Here is a 23,106-nt window from a genome sequence, read left to right on the forward strand (position 1 = left end):
TCTAACCACTGGCCCCCACTCCCTTCCCAAGGCAGGAATAGACCCCAGGAGTTCTGGCTCCCAGGACACAGCTATGCCATGTCTGATGGGTGGGGCTGGAGAATCACAGGTTGCCCACAGCGCTATTCAAAGCCAGAGAAAGAGAAAAAGGAAAAGGCCACTCACCCCAAAACCAGGCCAGTAGGATGGGGATCCTTGTGTTCCCAGCACCTGCGCAGGCAGCTGACCTCCTGCCAAGAGGGTGCCCAGCTAGGAGCAAGAGGCACCCAGGAAACCCCACGTTCAAAACAGAGTCCTTGTGGGGCAGCATGGCCAGGCGTTAGGGCAGGCGATCGTCCTTGTGAGAGAGGCAGGCTGAGCTCAGTGTGACAGTCACAGGCTGGGACTCTGGGGAGATGGGGTAGCACCCAAGGGGGCAGGGACAAAAGGGGGCAGGAGGTGTGACAGGCCTCTCAATGCAGAGACCCCTCCCTCCGCACCTCCCTGAAGTGACCCAGTGGGTGTGTGCAACTGAGCCCAGGGAGGAGAATTGACCTTCATGCCCTGCGCTGTGGCTTTATTTATATCATTGGATTGTGAAATAAGCATTCCTGGAACATTCTGAGCAAACAAACCCCTCTTGCAACAGCTGGTTCTGGGACACATGGGGTGGAGGGACAGTTCCTGGAAATGGTTCACAGGGAATCAGCAGAACTGATCCATGGAGGCCTGGTGGACATGGGACAGGCACACGGGTTTGACTGCGGGTGCGAGGATCAGCCCATGCAGTTAAAGTGATGCTGAGGGCTGTCTGGATGCCCTTACTCCAGTTGAAGGAAGCTGAGGCTTGGCCTAATCTACACCTAAAGCTTAGGTCGACCCAGCTACATCACTCAGGGTATGTCTACACTACGAAATTAGGTCGAATTTACAGAAGATGGTTTTATAGAAATCGGTTGTATACAGCCGACTGTGTGTGTCCCCACATAAAATGCTCTAAGTGCTCTAGTCGGCGGACTGCGTCCACAGTACTGAGGCTAGCGTCGACTTCCGGAGCGTTGCACTATGGGTAGCTATCCCACAGTTCCTGCAGTCTCCGCCGCCCATTGGAATTCTGGGTTGAGATCCCAATGCCTGAATGTTGCAAAACAGTGTCGCGGGGGGTTCTGGGTACATGTCGTCAGGCACCTCCCCCTCCATCAGAGCAACGGCAGACAATCAATTCGCGACTTTTTACCTGGGTTACCTGTGCAGACAACATAACACACCAAGCATGGAGCCCGCCCAGCTCAGCTCAGCTCACCGTCACCATATGTCCTCTGGGTGCCGGGAGACGTGGTACTGCATTGCTACACAGCAGCAGCTAATTGCCTTTTCGCAGTAGACTGTGCAGTATGACTGGTAGCCTTCATCGGTGATCTGGGTGCTGGCACACGGGCTGGCAGACGTGGGGCTGCATTGCACACATCAGCAGCCCCTTGCCTTTTGGTAGAAGATGGTATATTACGACTGATATCTGTCATCATCTTACTGCAGTGCCTGTCAATCATGGGCACCTGGGCAGTCTCGACGATGATGGCTATCAGTCGTAGTATGCTATTTTCTGCCAAGCGCCCAGTATTTTCTGCCAAGCACCCAGTAGTGCCGAGGGTTATCAGTCATGCTGCACTGTCGTCTGCTAGCTTAAGATGTAAAAAATAGATTTGTTCTGTATTCATTTGCTTCCCCCTCCCTCCGTGAAATCAACGGCCTGCTAAACCCAGGGTTTTGAGTTCAATCTTTGCAGGGGGGGGCTATTCTGTGTGACAGTTGTTTGTGTTTCTCCCTGATGCCCAGCCACCTTTGTTGATTTTAATTCCCTGTACCTGTAGGCCATGTCGTCACTTGCCCCTCCCTCCCTCCATCCGTCAGATACTAGTTTCGCGCCTTTTTTCAGACCAGACGCCATAGCACTGGGATCATGGAGCCCGCTCAGATCACCACGGCAATTATGAGCACTATGAACACCACGCGCATTGTCCTGGAGTATATGCAGAGCCAGAACATGCCAAAGCAAAACCAGGACCAGCCGAGGAGGCGATTGCAGCACGGGGACGAGAGTGATGAGGAAATTGACATGGACATAGACCTCTCCCAAGATACGGGCCCCAGCAACGTGCAAATCATGGTGTTACTGGGGCCAGTTCATGCCGTGGAATACCGATTCTGGGCCCGGGAAACAAGCACAGACTGGTGGGACCGCATCGTGCTGCAGGTGTGGGATGATTCCCAGTGGCTGCAAAACTTTCGCATGCGTAAGGGCACTTTTATGGAACTTTGTGACTTGCTTTCCCCTGCCCTGAAGCACCAGAATACCAGGATGAGAGCAGCCCTCACAGTTGAGAAGCGAGTGGCAATAGCCCTGTGGAAGCTTGCAACGCCAGACAGCTACCGGTCAGTCGGGAATCAATTTGGAGTGGGCAAATCTACTGTGGGGGCTGCTGTGATCCAAGTTGCCAGGGCAATCAAAGACCTGCTGATATCAAGGGTAGTGACTCTGGGAAACGTGCAGGCCATAGTGGATGGCTTTGCTGCAATGGGATTCCCAAACTGTGGTGGGGCCATAGACGGAACCCATATCCCTATCTTGGCACCGGAGCACCAAGCCACCGAGTACATAAACCGCAAGGGGTACTTTTCCATGCTGCTGCAAGCCCTGGTGGATCACAAGGGACGTTTCACCAACATCAATGTGGGATAGCCGGGAAAGGTACGTCTTCAGGCACTCTGGTCTGTTTCGAAAGCTGGAGGAAGGGACTTTCTTCCTGGACCACAAAGTAACCATCGGGGATGTTGAAATGCCTATCGTGATCCTTGGGGACCCAGCCTACCCCTTAATGCCATGGCTCATGAAGCCGTACACAGGCAGCCTGGACAGGAGTCAGGACCTGTTCAACTACAGGCTGAGCACGTGCCGAATGGTGGTGGAAAGTGCATTTGGACGTTTAAAAGCGCGTTGGTGCAGCTTACTGACTCGCTCAGACCTCAGCGAAAAGAATATCCCCATTGTTATTGCTGCTTGCTGTGCGCTCCACAATATCTGTGAGAGAAAGGGGGAGATATGTATGGTGGGGTGGGAGGTTGAGGCACATTGCCTGGCTGCTGATTATGCGCAGCCAGACACCAGGTTGGTTAGAAGAGCACAGCAGGGCACAGTGCACATCAGAGAAGCTTTGAAAACGAGTTTTGTGACTGGCCAGGCTACGGTGTGAGACTTCTGTTTGTTTCTCCTTGATAAACCCTCTGCCCCACCCCCCCACCCGGTTCACTCTACTTCCCTGTAAACCAAAAACCCCCCCTCCCCCTTCGAGCACCACTTGCAGAGGCAATCAAGTCATTGTTACTTCACATTCATGCATTCTTTATAAATTCATCACACAACTAGGGGTATAATTGCCAAGGTAGCCCGGGATGGGTGGGGGGAGGACGGAAGGAAAAGGACACACTGCAGTTTAAAACTTTAACTCTTATTGAAGGCCAGCCTTCTGATGCTCGGGCAATCATCTGCGGTGGAGTGACTGGGTGGCCGGAGGCCCCCCCACCGTGTTCTTGGGCGTCTGGGTGAGAAGGCTATGGAACTTGGGGAGGAGGGCTGTTGGTTACACAGGGGCTGTAGCGGCAGTCTCTGCTCCTGCTGTCTTTCCTGCAGCTCAACCATACGCTGGAGCATATCAGCTTGATGCTCCAGCAGCCGGAGCATCGACTCTTGCCTTCTGTCTGCAAGCTGACGCCACCTATCATCTTCAGCCCGCCACTTGCTCTGTTCATCCCGCGATTCAGCCCGCTACCTCTCCTCTCGTTCATACTTTGCTTTTCTGTAGTCTGACATTGACTGCCTTCACGCATTCTGCTGTGCTCTTTCAGCGTGGGAGGACATCTGGAGCTCCGTGAACATGTCATCCCAAATCTGCCGTTTTCTCCTTCTAATCTTCACTAGCCTCTGTGAAGGATAAACATTTGCAGCTGGTGGAGGAGAAGGGAGAGGTGGTTAAAAAAGACACATTTTAGAGAACAATGGGTACACTCTTTCATGTTAAATTTTGCTGTTCACATTACACAGTGTCGGAGAAAAACAGAGTTCTCACTATTTGTTTAGGTATAGCAAGTCAGATGCTTTATTAACTCTCACAATTGCGCAGAGGGAGAGAGCTAAGCAGGTCTCTCAACAGGTAAACAATTACAGCAAGCATTTATACCTTTTGTTACAGACAATAATGAGCAACAGTTGCATTTTGTTTATACTTAAGTCATTCTGATATCTTGTTTTGCTCACTAATGTAGACTCTTAGTCTACATTCCATATTATCTACACAAGGTCGCAACAACTTCTCACACAGTTCTTTCCCACTCGCCTCACACATTCCTCGCTTCTACAAATCTCGCGTTATTAGGGTTCCAGTTAGCCTAACTCTTGCTAACGAACTGTCATGCATTGCATCCCCTTCCTGTCAGTTCTTTCTCTGCTTCCACAACCCCCCCTTTTGTACTACTAGTACAACAAACATTTTCAAATCTCTATTTGCATTAAATCTCGGAATTCAGATTCTACATCAGATGCTTCAACCTTAGGGGTTTTGATTGGATGTAATGACAATGCATGATGAGCATGGACATGAAAGGTATTACTATTATTACGTCTTTTACAACAACAGTAACATAATCCTAAGCTAACTAATAACAATACAAGCAATAACATTCCCATAGCAATACTATAATGGGGTTGTTGTACAGCCTTAGTCATAAAGCACAATACATCATACTTAGTACATAAGATAGATACTCTATAAGCAGTGTGAAAGGCATACTTTTCTACTTGATATACATTTTGAAGCATGTGAATTTGCCCTTCAGAGATTTTCTGAACCTCTGGTAACAGTGAAAGCAAATTTTGAAATCGATCAGGTACTAAACTAGTCCAATTAAAGGGTATCTGGAACCTAAGGACTACTTGCAAAATTCTATCTGCAGGCCAGTAAATAATATGATTGCCTGCAGTGGTAATGAGATTAAAATGTATGTCTTGCAATGTGGTGGTTTTAACATACACACAGCTATCATTAGCTTAAAAAATAAGTGTCCTGTCAGGGTAGTTCCTTGTCCCCTACCCTCCCAGCAAATGTAGTCATGAAGAGTAACAACTTCTCCTGGCTTCAGTTTACGGATGCACTGAAGCTGTGGGGGTTGTAACGGCCAAAATGTCCATTGACTCCCTAACTCCATCCAAATGTCAGATGTAATCCTAGGAGCACTGACTAAAAATCGATTGGGCATACCAGGTGGTCTAATTTCCCAGATGTCTCGATGAATTACCCAATCCCATATGCATCCTCCCCATGGACCCGGCAGGATACGGTATGTGGGAGCCCACACCCCCTGAACCGGTCCATATGCTTGGAAGGAGTACTGAGAACGTCTGCACTTCCACCCAGAAAGTTTCCAAGTATGTCTCCATGGCCACAGATCAGATGGTACTCCTGATGTGTCTGTAAGGGCAGTGGGCCAAGCCTGATGCTCTAGATCATTCCAAATGGCCATTAGCTGGTCATTCAGGAAATCCTGAATTTCTGAACATGCTAGATCCCACTGCAATGCCTTCCCAGCCTCAGTGATATTCAATACCATCTCTGTCAGCAACTTCTGGGTCATTGAACTAAGGGCGGAAATAACATGTAACTCACCAACTCCAGCCTGTACCTGGGTTAGTTGTGTTCCAGAAACAAGGCCAATGGCCTTCTCTAGTTGCCCCAATTTCTCATCATGTTCTTGGTTCTTAAAAATATTCCAAACTGCTGCTGCATTATTGGCCCCATCCCACAGGGATCCGGTCAAGTCTCTCTTCTTTCTAGAAGAAATAACCCAAGCCCTCTGTTGTGCTAATCTAATGGCAGCCCCCTGTGAGCAATTTGGGTATGTAGAGGTAATCTGGAAACTGGATAAGGGTAATGAAAATTTAACAGTCCCTAGTGTAGTGTTAATCACAGTTCATTGATATCCTAATACATTTCTTTTTGGTGTAGTACTATACCACATTCCCAAGCATGGGTCCCACAAGTTTCTTCCTGCCAGTGTATAATTCTTTGTTTCTTCACCAGGGTCAGTTCTTAATGTCTCTTGTAGTCAGGAATCCCTGGACTTTGTGGTTTCAGTGAAGCAAGTGTTCCTTCTTCTCTTTTCCTGAAACAGTGTGGTTTAGCATCATACAGGGGAGAGGTTACTAGCACATCACCCTGTAATGGTTTTGCTTCTTCTAGAAAAATCCAGAGGCACAGTAGGTCTGTCAGTGGACAAGGGAGAGGTTACTAGCACTTCACCTTGTCTTTTTTTTTTTCTTTTTTTTTTCCTTTTTTCTGCTGTCCAGAAGACACAGCAGAGTTAGAAGGAGGAATAGGCTGATCATCAGTCGGAGAGTCCTCCCGAGGTGGAGGGGTCTTTTTACAGTGAGAAGCATGGGTCCAGGCAGGTAGTCCTTGGCACTTCACAGTGGTGGTGGTGGTTAACAGGACTTGGAAAGGGCCTTTCCAGTGTGGAGCCAAAGCAGTCTTTCGTTGGTGGATCTTTACATAGACTCAGTCTCCTTGTTTCAATGAACGGCAGGGCTGCTAGGGTCTTTGGGTAGCACTTCTTTTATCTGTGAGAAAAGAAACCTAACACATTTCATTAATGCCTGGCAGTGTTTTGCAGATTTTATAGTTGCTTGGGCACATTCAGGCCCCCCTTTTCTTGGCTGTCAGCCAAGTCTTAGCTGTGGGCAGTATCCTTGGATGGTGCCAGCATCTTATCTTTGGACTGAGCTTGCTAGCTCTTTTTCCTCAGTTAACTCGTTCTGTTCTTTTTCCTTCTCCCCTTCTTGGCTTCTTTTAACCTACAAAGGAAACTTCCACTTTTCACTCATACACCTTTTCCCAACAATGAACACATACACATTGCCATTATACAGTACATTAGTCTTATTATTCAATATATGCCATGTACACCCTTCCAGTAAAATAACTTTATTACAGAGCTTTGGAGCAACAAGCCAGGACAAGCACACCCACTTTTGAGGAGACCACTCGGTACAACCTCTGGTGTCCAATAGCTTTACTCCCTCCCCACCCTCTGGCTAGAAATCTGAAGTAGCCAGAAGGATCCCATGGGCAATATGGGGAGTGGGTTAACATTCCATGTCCTTGCTTCCAAAGACTGTTGGTATGCAAATTTTAACAACAATTTTTTCAATTAAAAAAAATCTGGCCAATGAAGTTTCTTTTTCTTACTTAAGCAACTGTATTAGACTTTAGTATATCACATTTTCCTGATTTATCCAAACACTTTTTGTATTCCAAGTTGAATAAAAACAAGTATCTGCTTTTTTGATTTAACCCTTCTATTTAATTTTGAACTAGACTGTCTTATGAAAATATTAAACCCAACAATTCTGGCCATAAAACAAACACCACAAGACAGGACAAAGAACACAAAAATAATTCCTATTGTACCAGTAAATGCATGGTACATTGAATGCTGTTCAGCTGGCATCCGTTTTCTCTGATGATCTGAAAGACAAAAGAACAGAGGTCTACCCCTTCTGGGTAGTCAGTCATTGCTTAAAATATTTCCTTTATATACACACATACTCTTGTTGATTTTAGACAAAACAGAGGAATTACCCCATATTTCCTTGTATTTGTTTCATAGGCAGCCCAGGTTTCAGTGGCTTCTACCTTATTAGTTAGAAAATTGCATTAATACAGATGCTTTCTGGCTTGCTTCCAGATCCAAAGCTATCCACAGCTTAAAAATTCTTACTTAAAAAGGGACACGATTAACTTTCCCAGACTTTTGATTGCCTTTTACTTCTAACTTCTGCTTTCAAACACCCAGTGATCTGAAAGAGACGACACAACCTATATTGGTAGGTTTGCATTTCTTTTACCTCTGCTACAATATACACTGCACATGTTCTGGGGAAAATGCACATCCTATCCACAATTCAATTTCCACAACACTAGCTACATCAATTTCTACACAAGGTGTAACTTTCTTTTGTGCTTACAAAATCTTCATGCACCCCTAGTAAAGTGACAGCTCGACCACACAGAGCCAGGGACACTGTCCTTCTCTCTCTTTTTACCAGATCTTTTATCTGCTATTTTGTTACCCAAAAACAAATTCAAATCTTTATTCTTTCCTGAACACCGGGTAAAGGCCATTTACTTAACATATAATTCAAAGGGCTATCCTTAGAGGGTTTTACCAGAGACCCACCCATCTGCCTGCTGACACTCTAACAGAGAATTACACAGAGAACAGAGGGAATTATGGCCTAATAGGATCCTATTACAGGAATTTCTACTAATACTGACCGCTACAGGGGACGGGACAGAAGGATCCCAATTCAACCTCAGAGCTTCATTGCACGCGATGGCTTCCACTCTGAGGAATTACAAATGAGAGGCTCAGTTCCGTCCACACACCTAACACCTAAATGTATAAGACAGAAATTCATTAACCGGAGTCGCCAGTAACTGTCACCAAAATATCGGGTCCACCTAGCTGAGAGCCAATAACAGCCAGACAGGGATAAGGAAGAGTTGCTTTATTCTGCAGAAGAAAGGAGAGCCTTGCACCTTGGTACAAAGACTCTGTCTTACACACATTTTACCATTTCAATTATTATCCTGGGGATTTGAAATCCCCATGCTTATAATTACTTACTCCTTTCCTTCCACTATGCCCTCAAAGTTTCCAACCTGTTCTCCAATCTCTCTATCTATTGCCTGCCCGCTTGGGCCCGATCCTGCTTTTCTCGCTGAACCGTCCCTTCCATGGGCACCGGCTTTTTTCACTACCAATTTAGCTAGGAGGGTGGGCTTCTCAACTAGCCCCCACCCTTCCTGGTCTCTTCTCTTAAACATTCTTACTCACAAGGCTACCCGAGTCCTCCCCCGTGAGGCTTGCCACTTGGGCAAAACACATGGCCCATTGGCATTTAACTATTCAATTTTCTCTTGTGGCAAACACACTGCTCTTACAGCATATGCAAACACAAATGGTTAAATTCTGACAAGTCCCTGAAGGACCGGTACTTGCTTAGCCAGTGCTTCCTTTTCTGCCTGGAAGTCCTGTCTCAAGGCTTGCAACGTGCCCTGGGCGTAGGTTTGAGTTGCTGCCTGGTTCATGATCTATGCTCTTAATTGCTCAATTCTAGTTATCAAGTACACAACTCTTCTCTTTTCTCCAACTTCTCTATTGCCCAGTCCTGCTACGACTGGGGTAGATCCACCTGACACCCTTCCCGGTCAGCCGGGGTGGAAAGAGGAATGCTAAATCCCTCTCCGGTTCTCAGACTTACTGTGGCTGAGAGTAGACACACTTTCATACTCACACACGTACGTCCAGACTGGCCACGTCTGTGTATAACGTTCAGAGAAGGTGCTGTGCAATCTCCAACTTGCTTCCTCTCTTGGGAGGGCAGTTCTTTTACGCCCTGGGGTCTCCTGGGGTGTCTTTTCAGTGATTCCAGTTCCAGGCCGGCTGCCTGTGGCTTCTTCAGCTTCCCCAAACCACGCCAGCTCCAGGGTCGCAAAGGCAGACTGTTGGATCTCACTGGACAGTTAAGCTTTGCAAATGTAATCTCAGCTCTGTAACTTGTATTGCCTTTGGTTTGACTATGTCTATATTTTTTCACAGTCAGCTGGGGCCGAAAGCAGTTTTTCTTTGTACTTAGCCTGGTCTGCATTGATTCTTGACCTTGAACGCAGATTAACTTTCTCTTTATCTCTGGACCAAGCTGAATTTCAAATTAACCCGTTCCTTTCCTCAATAGACAAATTGCTCCCATTGTGTGTCAGCGGCTTTTTGGTGATTAAAAGCTCCTCTGAGATGTATGATCTTATCTAGATTGAAGGTACCTTCTAGTGGGCATTGTTTAGATGAATTTTCACGCGTGTAATGATTCCAATTCTCTAAATACCTGCAGGTTTTAGTACCATAATGTACGTACATGAAATAAGCTGGGGTACCCTTAGTGGGTGAGAGGGAATCCTTAGACTGTCCCCCACCCATTTTCCAATCACACACACAGGGAGGAGGATGCCCTGTCCGCGCTAGCGGCACATAAACTAAGGATCTCTCCCTACAGGGTATTCACACAGGAGAGACTAACGAGGATGGCCACGACCCTCCTACACCTCCCTTCAGCAAAGAGCGTCGGCTAGTCTCAGAGAGACGGCGCCGCTTACTCTGTTGCATCCAGTGAGATGATCAGACTGTCAGTGGCTCACACAGAGAGGAAAAGGGGGAGGGAAGATGGGTTCACACACTCCTAGACTCAGGTAGCCTCCTCGCCGGACGATGCCAGGCCGAGTTAGCCCACCGTGGGTCGGATCGCCTAAAAGATCCTCTAGTTACCGGGCTTGCGTTAGAGTAGTTCTGGTCACGAGCCAAAAGACTTCGCAAAGTACTCTGGGCGTCTTCCAGTAACACTCAATTCACACTGGTGTACACACACACACACACCAAGGCCTTATTCCAGGTACTATTCCCAAGTACCTCGATGCATCACTTGAGGCGGTAAAAACCCCTCTTGAGGAGGTAACAACCCCTCAACACCGGTGCATACCTATGCACCTAGCATATGCATACAGGGGGCGGCAAACAATTCCCCTATTACGCCGCTCAGCATCTGACCTTGCTGCACAGTCAATAAGTTCGGATGGCGTGAGCCCAACAGGGACAAACGGCCCCACGGACAGTCCTCCTCCGACACCCCAATAGAGATTTCAAAAGGTCTCCTACCTCTATTGTGGCGCCATGGGGTTCGAAGGGGAACGATCCGTAGCAGCTGCCGGTGCCTCTGCGGGCGTTGCCATCCCGGACGAGCCCCCAAATTGTCAGAGAAAAACAGAGTTCTCACTATTTGTTTAGGTATAGCAAGTCAGATGCTTTATTAACTCTCACAATTGCGCAGAGGGAGAGAGCTAAGCAGGTCTCTCAACAGGTAAACAATTACAGCAAGCATTTATACCTTTTGTTACAGACAATAATGAGCAACAGTTGCATTTTGTTTATACATAGGTCATTCTGATATCTTGTTTTGCTCACTAATGTAGACTCTTAGTCTACATTCCATATTATCTACACAAGGTCGCAACAACTTCTCACACAGTTCTTTCCCACTCGCCTCACACATTCCTCGCTTCAACAAATCTTGCGTTATTAGGGTTCCAGTTAGCCTAACTCTTGCTAACGAACTGTCATGCATTGCATCCCCTTCCTGTCAGTTCTTTCTCTGCTTCCACAACAGCACATGTGCTTTCGTTACAAGGTCGCATTTTTCCTCTTATATTGAGGCCTTGCCGGTCTGGTGTGAGATATCACTCACGCAGTGCCAGGCAACAGATTTTGGCTTGCAGGCAGTCATGGTAAGTCACAGTCTTTTGGCTTTTTTCACCTTCTTAACATGTGGGAATGGTTTCAAACAGTAGTGCCCTCATTTCCCATACCAGGCACCCGTTGGGTTGGCCATTTAAAATGGGTTTGCAATGTAAAAGGAGGGGCTGCACTTCCTGGGTTAACATGCAGCACAAACCCAACTAACCCTCCCACACACCCAATTCTCTGGGATGATCACTTCACCCCTCCCCCCCCCACCGCGTGGCTAACAGCGGGGAACATTTCTGTTCAGCCGAGCAGGAACGGGCACCTCTGAATGTCCCCTTAATAAAATCACCCCATTTCAACCAGGTGACCGTGAACGATATCACTCTCCTGAGGATAACAAAGAGAGATAAGAAATGGATGTTGTCTGCATGCCAGCAAACACCGGGACCATACACTGCCATGCTTTGTTATGCAATGATTCCAGACTACGTGCTACTGGCCTGGTGTGGTAAAGTGTCGTACCATGGTGGACGGGATAAGGCAGCCCTCCCCAGAAATCTTTTGCAAAGGCTTTGGGAGTACATGAAGGAGAGCTTTCTGGAGATGTCCCTGGAGGATTTCCGCTCCATCCCTATACACGTTAACAGACTTTTCCACTAGCTGTACTGGCCGCGATTGCCAGGGCAAATTAATCATTAATCATTAAACACGCTTGCTTTTAAACCATGTGTAATATTTACAAAGGTACACTCACCAGAGGTCCCCTGTGTGCCCTCAGGGGATGGGAGCACGCCTTGGGTGAGTTCGGGGGTTACTGGTTCCAGGTCCAGGGCGATAAACATATCGTGGCTGTTGGGGAAACCGGTTTCTCCGCTTCCTTGCTGCTGTGAGCTATCCACATTATCTTCATCCTCCTCTTTCTCGTACCCCGAACCCTCTTCCCTGTGTGTTTCTCCAGTGAAGGAGACATAGCACACGGTTGGGGTAGTGGTGGCTGCACCCCCTAGAATGGCATGCAGCTCCGCGTAGAAGCGGCATGTTTGCGGTTGTGCCCTGGACTTTCCGTTTGCCTCTCTGGCTTTGTGGTAGGCTTGCCTTAGCTCCTTAATTTTCACGTGGCACTGCTGTGCATCCCTGTTATGGCCTCTGTCCTTCATGGCCTTGGATACCTTTTTTAATATTTTGCCATTTCTTTTACTGCTATGGAGTTCAGCTAGCACTGATTCATCTCCCCATATGGCAAGCAGATCCCATACCTCCCATTCGGTCCATGCTGGAGCTCTTTTGCGATCCTGGGACTCCATCACGGTTACCTGTGCTGATGAGCTCTGCGTGGTCACCTGTGCTCTCCACGCTGGGCAAACAGGAAATGAAATTCAAACGTTCGCGGGGCTTTTCCTGTCTACCTGGTCAGTGCATCTAAGTTGAGAGTGCTGTCAAGAGTGGTCACAATGAAGCACTCTGGGATAGCTCCCGGAGGCCAATAACGTCGAATTCCATCCACACTACCCCAATTCCAACCCGCTAAGGCCGATTTTATCGCTAATCCCCTCGTCGGAGGTGGAGTAAAGAAACCAGTTTAAAGGGCCCCTTAAGTCGAAAGAAAGGGCTTTGTCGTGTGAACGTGTCCAGGCTTAATTTGATTTAATGCTGCTAAAGTCGACCAAAACTCGTAGTGTAGACCAGGCCTCAGGGGTGTGAAAAATTCAGACCCCTGGAGATGGGATTAAGCCGATCTAAGCCCTGGTGTAGACACCAGAAGGTGGAACGAAGAATTCACCCATTGGCCTGGCTACCACTGCTTGGAGGGATGGATTAACTACGGCGATGGCAAAGCCCCTTCCATTGTTTAGCGTCTGCATCAAGGCACCACAGCGGCGTAGCCGCAACGCTGAGCTGTACCTCTGCTGCAGTTGTGGTGTAGACACAGCCCTTGTCTGCCCAGAGAAGGGGCATCACTGCACTGGCCTCACCCCATGGGGACACCCCCGTGTACCTAGAGCAGGTCCATTCACACCTGAGCTTATGCCCAAGCCACGTTCCCATGTTGTCATCTCTGCAAGTCCCAAAAGGACGCGGCCTCCTTGCAGATTGAGCGTCATGTGGCTCCGTCTCTGGATAACTCCTGAAGGCACTCAGGGTGGATGTTTGGTCTGTGCCCCTCCTTGGTGATCTCAGCGGAACAGGGAAGTGTTTGTTGCCTATGTGATCACCGTCTACCTAGCAGCTTTCATTGGTAAACACACTTCATAATTCATTGGTCTCTTGACCAAACAGAGCCGCTGAATCTGAACCGAGAGCTGATGGAGGAGGGTGCTGGGTTTGGCTAACAAGGTCCTCACTGCTGATATTGTCTTGCCACTGCACATGGAGAAGCTGACAAAAGTGTCAAGAACTGAGAATGCTCCCATGGGGATTAGGCCTAATATGAGCTTTACCCCCAATCTGAATGGAGCCGATGCCAGTCTGTGTAGCCGAGGCGTGCGGCTGCCAGGGCATCAACTGCTCCTGGCATCAACTGCTGCCACAGGGTCCTAGTTCCCCCCATCCACTAATGGCAGGGCATGCTGCCCTTACCCTGCCCCTCCGCCCTAGCCCTGAGTCTCTCCAACACCCCAAACCCCTCATCCCCATCCCTAGACAGAGCCCTCATCCCCCTGCACTCTAACCCTCTGCCCCAGCCCTGAGCCCCCTCCTGCATCATGAACCCCTCATGCCCCACCCCACATCCCAACCCTCTGCCCTAGCCCTGAGCCCCCTCCCACACTCCAAACCCCTCATCCTCAGCCCCACAGCCCTCACCTCTGCACTCCCTCCTATCCCCAAACTCTCTCTCACAGCCTGCACCCCCTCCCCCTTCCCACACACCCCCTTCTGTCCCCAAACTCCCTCCCAGAGACTGCACCTCCTCCCTCTGCACCCCATCACCCCCCAAACTCCCTCCTAGAGCCTGAACCGCTCACCCCCTCCTGCACCCCCACCCCTTGATCTAGCCCAGAGCCTGCCCCCAAACTCCCTCCCAGAGCCTGCACCCCTCATCCCCTCCTGCACCCCCACCCCCTGACCCAGCCCGGAGCCTGCACCCAGAACCCAAACTCCCTCACAGAGCCTGCACCCCTCCTGCACCCTAATCCCCAGCCCAGGGCCTGCACCCCAGACCTCTTCCCTCCACCCAAACTCCCTCCCAGAGCCTTAGGCAGATGGGGGGGGAGTTTGGGGGTGTGGAGTTTGGGCACCACCAAAATTTCTACAAACCTACCACCCCTAGCAACTCCTAAACCTTTTCTGTCCTGCCTGTCCTTCCTGAACAGTTTATATCCATCCATGACAATACTCCAGTCATGTGAGTTACCCCACCAAGTCTCTGTTATTCCAATCATGTCATAGTCCCTTGACTGTGCCAAGACTTCCAGTTGTCCCTGCTTGTTTCCCAGGCTTCTTACATTTGTGTATAGGCACTCAAGATAACTCAATGATCATCCCGCTTTCTCAGTATCAGACAGGAGTCCTCCCCTCTTGCCATTTCCTGCTCGTGCTTCCTCTTGGTATCCCATTTCCCCACTTACCTTAGGTCTTTGGTCTCCTTCCCCCAGTGAACCTAGTTTAAAGACCTCCTCACTAGGTTAGCCAGCCTGCTTGCGAAGATGCTCTTCCCTCTCTTTGTTAGGTGGAGCCCGTCTCTGCCTAGCACTCCTCCTTCTTGGAAAACCATCCCATTGTCAAAGAATCCAAAGCCTTCTCTCCTACACCACCTGCGTAGCCATTCGTTGACTTCCACGATTCGACGTTCTCTACCCAGGCCTGTTCCCTGCACAGGGAGGATGGACGAGAACACCACTTGCACCTCAAACTCCTTTATCCTTCTTCCCAGAGCCATGTAGACTGCAGTGATCCACTCAAGGTCATTCTTGGCAGTATCATTGGTGCCCACGTGAAGAAGCAGGAAGGGGTAGCGATCTGAGGGCTTGATGAGTCTCGTCAGTCTCTCCTTCACATCGTGAATTCTAGCTCCTGGCAAGCAGCAGACCTCTTGGTTTTCCCGGTCAGGGCGGCAGATAGATGACTCAGTCCCCCTGAGGAGGGAGTCCCCGACCACCACTACTGCTTCCTTGTCTTGGGAGCAGTGGTCGTGGAACCCCCATCCCTAGGACAATGCATCTCATGCCTTCCAATCAGTGGTGTCTCCTTCTGCTCCCTTCCCTCAGATGTATCATCTTTTCCATTTCCCAACTGTAAAGAAATCCATGTCCTAAAGTCCTATCCAAGATTAATTGTGATTGCTGGTTACAATTCACCAAAGTATTGAAAATGTGTTAGTGTGAGATTATCTGTTGTTTTCCCAATAATATTAGTTGAGGTTCTTTTCTTTAGTTTTGATTTTTGGTTAATGAGTGGAAATAAACATTGTGTTTATTGACACTGCTGATCTCACTATTGGGCAATGATGTTCACACTATAATCCAGCTGGAAAAGGCTCTAGGGGACAAAGTTTCGGCAGAGCTGTTCTGCTAATGAACCCGTATCTGCAAATGACCGAAGTATGCTGGAATAAGGTTATTTAAACAATTGTATAATTTTCTTTCATACCCACGATAGATTTGTTCTTCAGTTTAGCTGCTGGCCTTGTTCCCCCTTTTGTTGGTTTTGAATAATGCAGAAACTATGCTCTCCCTTGATATGAACCAGTTTCTTCTTTATAAAGTTACAGTTTTTTGGTGGGTGGGGGAGGGTATGTTGTGGCCACTCCCTTGTAAACCACCTGGACTTTGGCCCTATTTCTGTTTGGATTCAAATTATGGATTTTTAATTGATCCTTGGTCAATTTTGATCACTTCATTTCTTTTTCTCACTTTTTCTATTTCCCACATCAGACCTAGATTTTACCTTTCCTGGTCTGCTTCATCCTCCCCTCTCCCCATCATGTCCCATGGTCAGGTGGGACCGATTTTTATCTTTCCTAGACCTGGAACTAACAAAGGATTGAATAAAGAACAGGAGTACTTGTGGCACCTTAGAGACTAACAAATTTAGTTCAGCGTAAGCTTTCGTGGGCTACAGCTCACTTCTTCGGATGCATAGAATGGAACACACAGACAGAAGATATTTATACATACAGAGAACATGAAAAGATGGAAGTACGCATACCAGCTGTAAGAGGCCAATGAATTGAGATGAGCTATCAGCAGCAGAAGAAAAAAAAACTTTTGAAGTGATAATCGAGATGACCTATAGAAGGTGTGAGGATAACTTAACATGGGGAAAAAAATTCAATTAGTGTAATGACCCAATCATTCCCAGTCTCTGTTTAAACCTAAATTAATTGTATCTAACTTGCATATTAATTTAAGTTCAGCAGTCTCTCTTTGGAGTCTGTTTTTGAAGTTTTTTTGTTGCAAAATTGTCACCTTCAAGTCTGTCACTGAGTGGTTAGAGAGGTTGAAGTGTTCTCCCACTGGTTTTTGAATGTTACACTGGCCTACAATTTTTGAGAAGTCGTCTGCTTCAGAGATAAAATGTGCTATTTATTATGTATTTTGATGTGCTGAATTCAAATATGACAATTAAAACAACTGATTGGATACTGTTTCTAAGATATTTAAGTTTTTACATTTTATGTCTATGTATATTGTGTAGATAGTAGAGTTTTAATCATAAATTGTAAACCTAGGTCTTTTCATGTGTTTATGCTTGTTTTACATGATAATATTTCACCTGTCCTGTTTATGTAACACTTTAAAAAATCAGGAAAAGGGTTATATAAATAAAATTTATTATGAAACAAAAGGCAAAAAACTATTATGTACATAGTTTAGTCCTATTCAGTGTCTACTCGGCGCTTCTTGGCCTTCTTCTCTTGTATTCATTAAATGGAGCATCACTTGTCACTGTCCAGCAATAGTCTGCAAGCACTGATGGTCTCCATTTGCCCTGATAGCGTTTCTCCATTATTGCAATGTCCTGGTGAAATCACTCGCCATGCTTGTCGCTCACTGCTCTGCAGTTCGGTGGAAAAAAATCTAGATGAGAGTGCAAAAAATGTATCTTTAGTGACATGTTGCAACCAAGGCTTTTGTATGCCTTGAGGAGGTTTTCCACCAACAACCTCTAGTTGTCTGCCTTGTTGTTTCCGAGAAAATTTATTGCCACTAACCGGAAGGCTTTCCATGCCATCTTTTCCTTGCCACGCAGTGCATGGTCAATGCATCATCTTGAAGAAGTTCACGAATCTGAGGACCAGCAAAGACACCTTCCTTTATCTTAGCTTCACTTAACCTTGGAAATTTTCCATGGAGGTACTTGAAAGCTGCTTGTGTTTTGTCAATGGCCTTGACAAAGTTCTTCATCAGACCCAGCTTGATGTGTAAGGGTGGTAACAAAATCTTCCTTGATTCAACAAGTGGTGGATGCTGAATACTTTTCCTCCCAGGCTCCAATGACTGTCGGAGTGGCCAATCTTTCTTGATGTAGTGGGCATCTCTTGCACAACTATCCTATTCACAGAGAAAACAGCAGTACTTTGTGTATCCAGTCTGCAGACCAAGCAAGAGAGCAACAACCTTCAAATCACCACAAAGCTGCCACTGATGTTGGTCATAGTTTATGCACCTCAAAAGTTGTTTCATGTTGTCATAGGTTTCCTTCATATGGACTGCATGACCAACTGGAATTGATGGCAAAACAATGCGATTATGCAGTAAAACAGCTTTAAGACTCGTCTTTGATGAATCAATGAACAGTCTCCACTCATCTGGATCGTGAACGATGTTGAGGGCTGCCATCACACCATCGATTTGTTGCAGGCTACAAGATCACCTTTCATGAAGAAGAATGGGACAAGATCCTTTTGACGGTCACGGAACATGGAAACCCTAACATCACCTGCCAGGAGATTCCACTGCTGTAGTCTGGAGCCCAATAGCTCTGCCTTACTCTTGGGTAGTTCCAAATCCCTGACAAGGTCATTCAGTTCACCTTGTGTTAGGAGGTGTGGTTCAGAGGAGGAGGATGGGAGAAAATGTGGGTTCTGTGACATTGATGGTTCAGGAACAGAAGTTTCATCCTCTTCCTCTTCCTCGTCTGACTCAAGTGAGAATGATTCTGGTGCATCAGGAACCGGCAGTCCTTCTCCGTGGGGTACTGGGCATATAGCTGATGGAATGTTTGGATAATGCACAGTCCACTTTTTCTTCTTTGACACACCTTTCCCAACTGGAGGCACCATGCAGAAGTAACAATTGCTGGTATGATCTGTTGGCTCTCTCCAAATCATTGGCACTGCAAAAGGCATAGATTTCCTTTTCCTGTTCAACCACTGGCAAAGATTTTTTGCACAAGTGTTGTTGCAGCATATGTGTGGGGCCCACCTCTTGTCCTGATCTCCAATTTTGCAGCCAAAATAAAAGTGATAGGCTTTCTTAACCATAGTGGTTATACTGCGCTTTTGTGATGCAAAAGTCACTTCACCACAAACATAGCAGAAGTTATCTGCACTGTTCACACAAGTACGAGGCATCTCTGCTCACTTTGGCTAAACAGAAATGTGTCCCTTTGCAAAATCAAACACTGACAAATAAGAGAGCATGACACTGTATGATTTCTAGAGCTGATATAGGGCAATTTGTTCAGCAGAGTGATGTAAGCTTCGTTATGATTGCATCATCCATGACTTTTAGGAATAACATGATGCAATTCATATCATGTATGACGCAATACCAGCTTCAGATTGCATCATTCATTGTTTTGCCTAAAAAGCAAGTACTGTCCAAACTCCGTCATAGATTTATTCATAGATCCAGTCAAAGATGTATTTTAGTCATTTCTGGTTTAAATTGAGATCCCTTCCCTTTATAACTCACTTATCCTCTGCCATTCCCAAGTCAAGGGTCATATATACTGACCCAATAGCATATCTTGAAAACTAGAGCCAATCAACAATTTTAAGCATCATTTTCATTCTCAGTGACCCAGAATTAGTAGAGTTTGACTACATTTATTTCAGAAGCATTTTGGCTGTAGAGCAGTGTTATGATTCCTGATGTCAGATTTGTGTCCATTTATTCTTTTGCATAGAGACTGTCTGGGTTGGCCAATGTACATGGTAGAGGGATTGAATGATGACACTATTCAGGTGCCTGATAAAGAAATATTTGACCTAAGTACTCCTTATGGCTAATATTATAAATTGTGTTTCCTGGAACATCAAAGGGATGATCAAGGAGAAAAATAATGACCCCCCATCGAAAACACGGAAAGCAGATATCATCTTCCTATGGGAACCACACCGTAATGACATGGAGGCACAGAAATGAAGGAGGGGATGGATGGGGGAGGGGGTGTTTAACAATTTCCTTTCTGCAGCCAAAGATGTAGCAATATTGTTTCACAAAAGATGCAATTTACAAATTCCAGATGTAAATAAGGATGAGGAACGTAGATATTTGCTGGTGAAGGCTAAGATCTCTGTCTCTCTATGTACCCTAACTCTTGTATATGGACCCAATAAAGATGATCCAAGTTTTTTAAAAGATGTTTCTTTTTCCAAATTAATTAATAACCCACCAAAATCAATCATCACAGCAGGAGATTTTGATGAGGTGTTGGACCCTTTTTTAAACACATCAGACCAGCCCCAGCACACACAGTCACATGCTAGAAACATTATAAAAAAATCATATGGCAGAATTTGGGTTAAAAGATTTATGGCAGCTGTGGAACCCTACAATGGAGGATTTTACTTTGTTTCCTCCCCACCTTCCACATACGCATGAATAGTTTCTTCCTGGTTTCTACAAATCTGATGGACTCAGTGCTTAATAATGAAATCAAGTCTATCATGAGCTCTGATCATGCACAAATGATACAGCAATTTTCCCCTCCGGAGATACATTGGCCTTGTAAAAGATGGAACCTGAACTCTCTTTGAAAGATAAACATTTTCAGAACTATGTCACAGAAGAAATTTGTTTTTTCTTCAAAACAAATGACAAACCAGAGATAGCCCCATCCACCCTATGTAATAAAAGCTTTCCTTTAGGGGCAGGGGTATTTCCTACTCAGCGGGTAGGTAGAGAGGTAGCCAGGCTAGGCTCTGGAATTAGCCAGACAACTGATAGTTCTGGATTTAGAATGTGCAAACTACCCTGCAAGAAAATCTTTCAAAAATAATTAATCATAGAATCATAGAAGATTAGGGTTGGAAGAGACCTCAGGAGGTCATCTAGTCCAACCCCCTGCTCAAAGCAGGACCAACAACAACTAAATCATCCCAGCCAGGGCTTTGTCAAGATGGGCTGTAAAAACCTCTAAGGGTGGAGATTCCCCCACCTCCGTAGGTAACACATTCCAGCGCTTCACCACTCTCCTAGTGAAATAGTGTTTCCTAATAGCCAACCTAGACCTCCCCCTGCTTCTTGTTCTGGCTATGAAGCAAATACACCGACTTCAGCCCAAGCTAAGTTTGCTCTTTTTAGACTCAAATGAACATATGGGGGGAGGGGGGAGAGAGAGCAGGAAACATTCTTGCAGACAGATTAAAAGGTCCCCAATCTTATAACTCAAATCAGAACAAGGGCAGGTTATTACTAATCAAAAATAAATCAAATGATCAATTTTTGAAATTCTACCAGTCTCTTTATAATAACAATTCTCCACCTAAGCTAGAAAAACTGAATGTTTTTGTGAAAGCTCTTAGCCTGCCACACATCTCAGAAGAGGAGCCAGCCAGGCTGGCCTCTCCCTTGCAATCAGAGGAAATAATTGAGGCCCCGGAGGAAATGATCCCAGTCAAGACCCCTGGCCCTGATGATCCACTGATAGAATTGTATCAAAGCATCCAAGGAGTACTGGCTTCTAACCTGTATGCATTTACGGAGATGCCTTAAAGAAAGGTACGTTATCTCCTACTATGAGGGAAACACTAATTACTGTACCACTTAAACCTATTAAGGATACACAAAAGTATAATAGCTATAGACCCATCTCTTTAATCAATACTGCGGGGCGGCAAGCGAGTGCCCAAGCAGTGGAGCATGTAAGGTGCCTCCTTACACCCACGCTTCCACCCAGGGTGGGAGGTGAACTCTGCAGATGAACCTCTGAACTCTGGGGCTGCACTGGCCAGGGACAGCCACTGTGAGTGAGGTACAGAGAAGGATCAAGCACGTTAAAGGGACTTTTGGGTTGCTGGACTTAAGGACCTGAGGGAACAGGACACTGCCCAACTTACTTGAGGGTGGGTCCTTTGCTCATGGTTTATGTTTATGAACCCTGTTTGTGGTGTTTTCCCAAATTAATGCTGAGTTAATTCCCTCCTTTTAGTAAAGGTTTTTGCTACACTCAGACTCCGTGCTTGCGAAAGGGGAAGTTTTGCTTCTCAGAGGTGCCTGGGGGTGGTGTGTAATTGTCCCAGGTCACTGGGTGGGGGCTCAAGCTGGTTTTGTGTTGTATTGTTGAAAAGGAACCCCTAGATACTGAACCTGACCCTGGTTGCTGCCAACTCTGACTGGCAGAAGGGTTACATTTTTGTTGGCTCATCCAGGATGCCTGGGTCAGTACCCACCGCAAGCACATCTTGAGTGATCCATTCATTTGGGAAAACCATTTTGTTATATTTGGGGGAAATTACAGTTTGTGTAATGGCTGTACACCTGTGATAGGATTGGTGCAAGGGGATGAATACTGACCCTAAGAACTGTCTTCTGGTGACAGAGATGTTCAATGAGGGCTCAATAGAATCTATTTTAAGGGCAGCCACTGTTTGTGAGGGAGAAGGGGGCTTTCGCAGTGCTGTGTGAGCTGCCAGTGGCTGTGGACCCTTTACAGGTTCTAAGCAAGATAGCAGTGGAAAACGGTACGTGAAAGCTAATAGCCACTGGGAGCCAGTCCACACCAGCTCCTGCCTCTGATGTAGAGTTTTTAAAGAAAATGTCGGCCTTCTTGGGGAAAGACCTTGGCTGACATGCCGGGTCTGTTGGGCTTTGATCCAAGAGCCCCAAGCTTGGGGGCTGCTCCCTCACCTGACGAGTGGGCAAAGGCTTTGGGGCAAGTGTTAGAAAAGATTGTGCACCCCCACCCTGACTCAAGCCCCTATCGTAAATTAAGGTTATTTTTTGGGGGTCCCAACCCAATACCAGGGGAAGAAGGGTTTGAACCCTGGCTGGAACACACCACTGAAATGCTGCAGGAGTGGGCAGTACCTGATGTTGAAAAGAGAAGGTGTATAGTAGAGTGCCTCAGAGGTGCAGCGCTATATGTAATTTGCACCCTGAAGCTCAGTAACCCTGGGGTCCGGGTGAAGGACTGCCTAGAGGCCCTTGATCACGCCTTTGGGAGAACCGAGGGCTCGGAGGATATTTACTGCAAGTTCCTTAACGCCAGACAGCAAAAGGGTGAGAAGGTTTCCGCCTATATCTAGAGGTTGGAGAAATTATTACAGAGAGCCATCATGAGGGGGGCAGTGGTTGTTGAGGAAATGGATCAGATTAGACTGGCTCAGATTGTGAGAGGAGTTCAATATCAGAACCCAATCCTACTCCACCTTTGATTAAGGGAACAACAAGAAAATCCAAGTATCAGAGGGGTAGCCGTGTTAATCTGAATCTGTAAAAAGCAAAAGAGAGTCCTGTGGCACCTTTAAGACTAACAGAAGTATTGGGAGCATAAGCTTTCGTGGGTAAGAACCTCACTTCTTCAGATGCAAGTAATGGAAATCTCTAGAGGCAGGTA

General features: G+C 46.6%; 1 protein-coding gene across 8 annotated transcripts in view; it reads right to left on the bottom strand.

The window, feature by feature from the left end:
- Nucleotides 1-23,106, bottom strand: part of LOC128826657 (deleted in malignant brain tumors 1 protein-like) — a 222,448-nt gene that overhangs the window by 87,161 nt on the left and 112,181 nt on the right. For 6 of the 8 annotated variants that reach the window (XM_054010065.1, XM_054010069.1, XM_054010064.1 and 3 more), the window contains exon 1: nt 166-442. The exons of 1 other annotated variant lie outside the window; for it this stretch is intronic. In XM_054010065.1, coding sequence (XP_053866040.1) covers nt 166-310 — 145 coding nt within the window. In that variant the 5' untranslated portion in view covers nt 311-442. Of the gene's footprint in view, nt 1-165; nt 443-23,106 lie in introns of those variants that run through there. One more of the 8 variants, XM_054010070.1, reaches the window with a different exon arrangement.

This window comes from Malaclemys terrapin, chromosome 20 (assembly GCF_027887155.1).
Source record: "Malaclemys terrapin pileata isolate rMalTer1 chromosome 20, rMalTer1.hap1, whole genome shotgun sequence".
Taxonomy (NCBI): domain Eukaryota; kingdom Metazoa; phylum Chordata; order Testudines; family Emydidae; genus Malaclemys; species Malaclemys terrapin.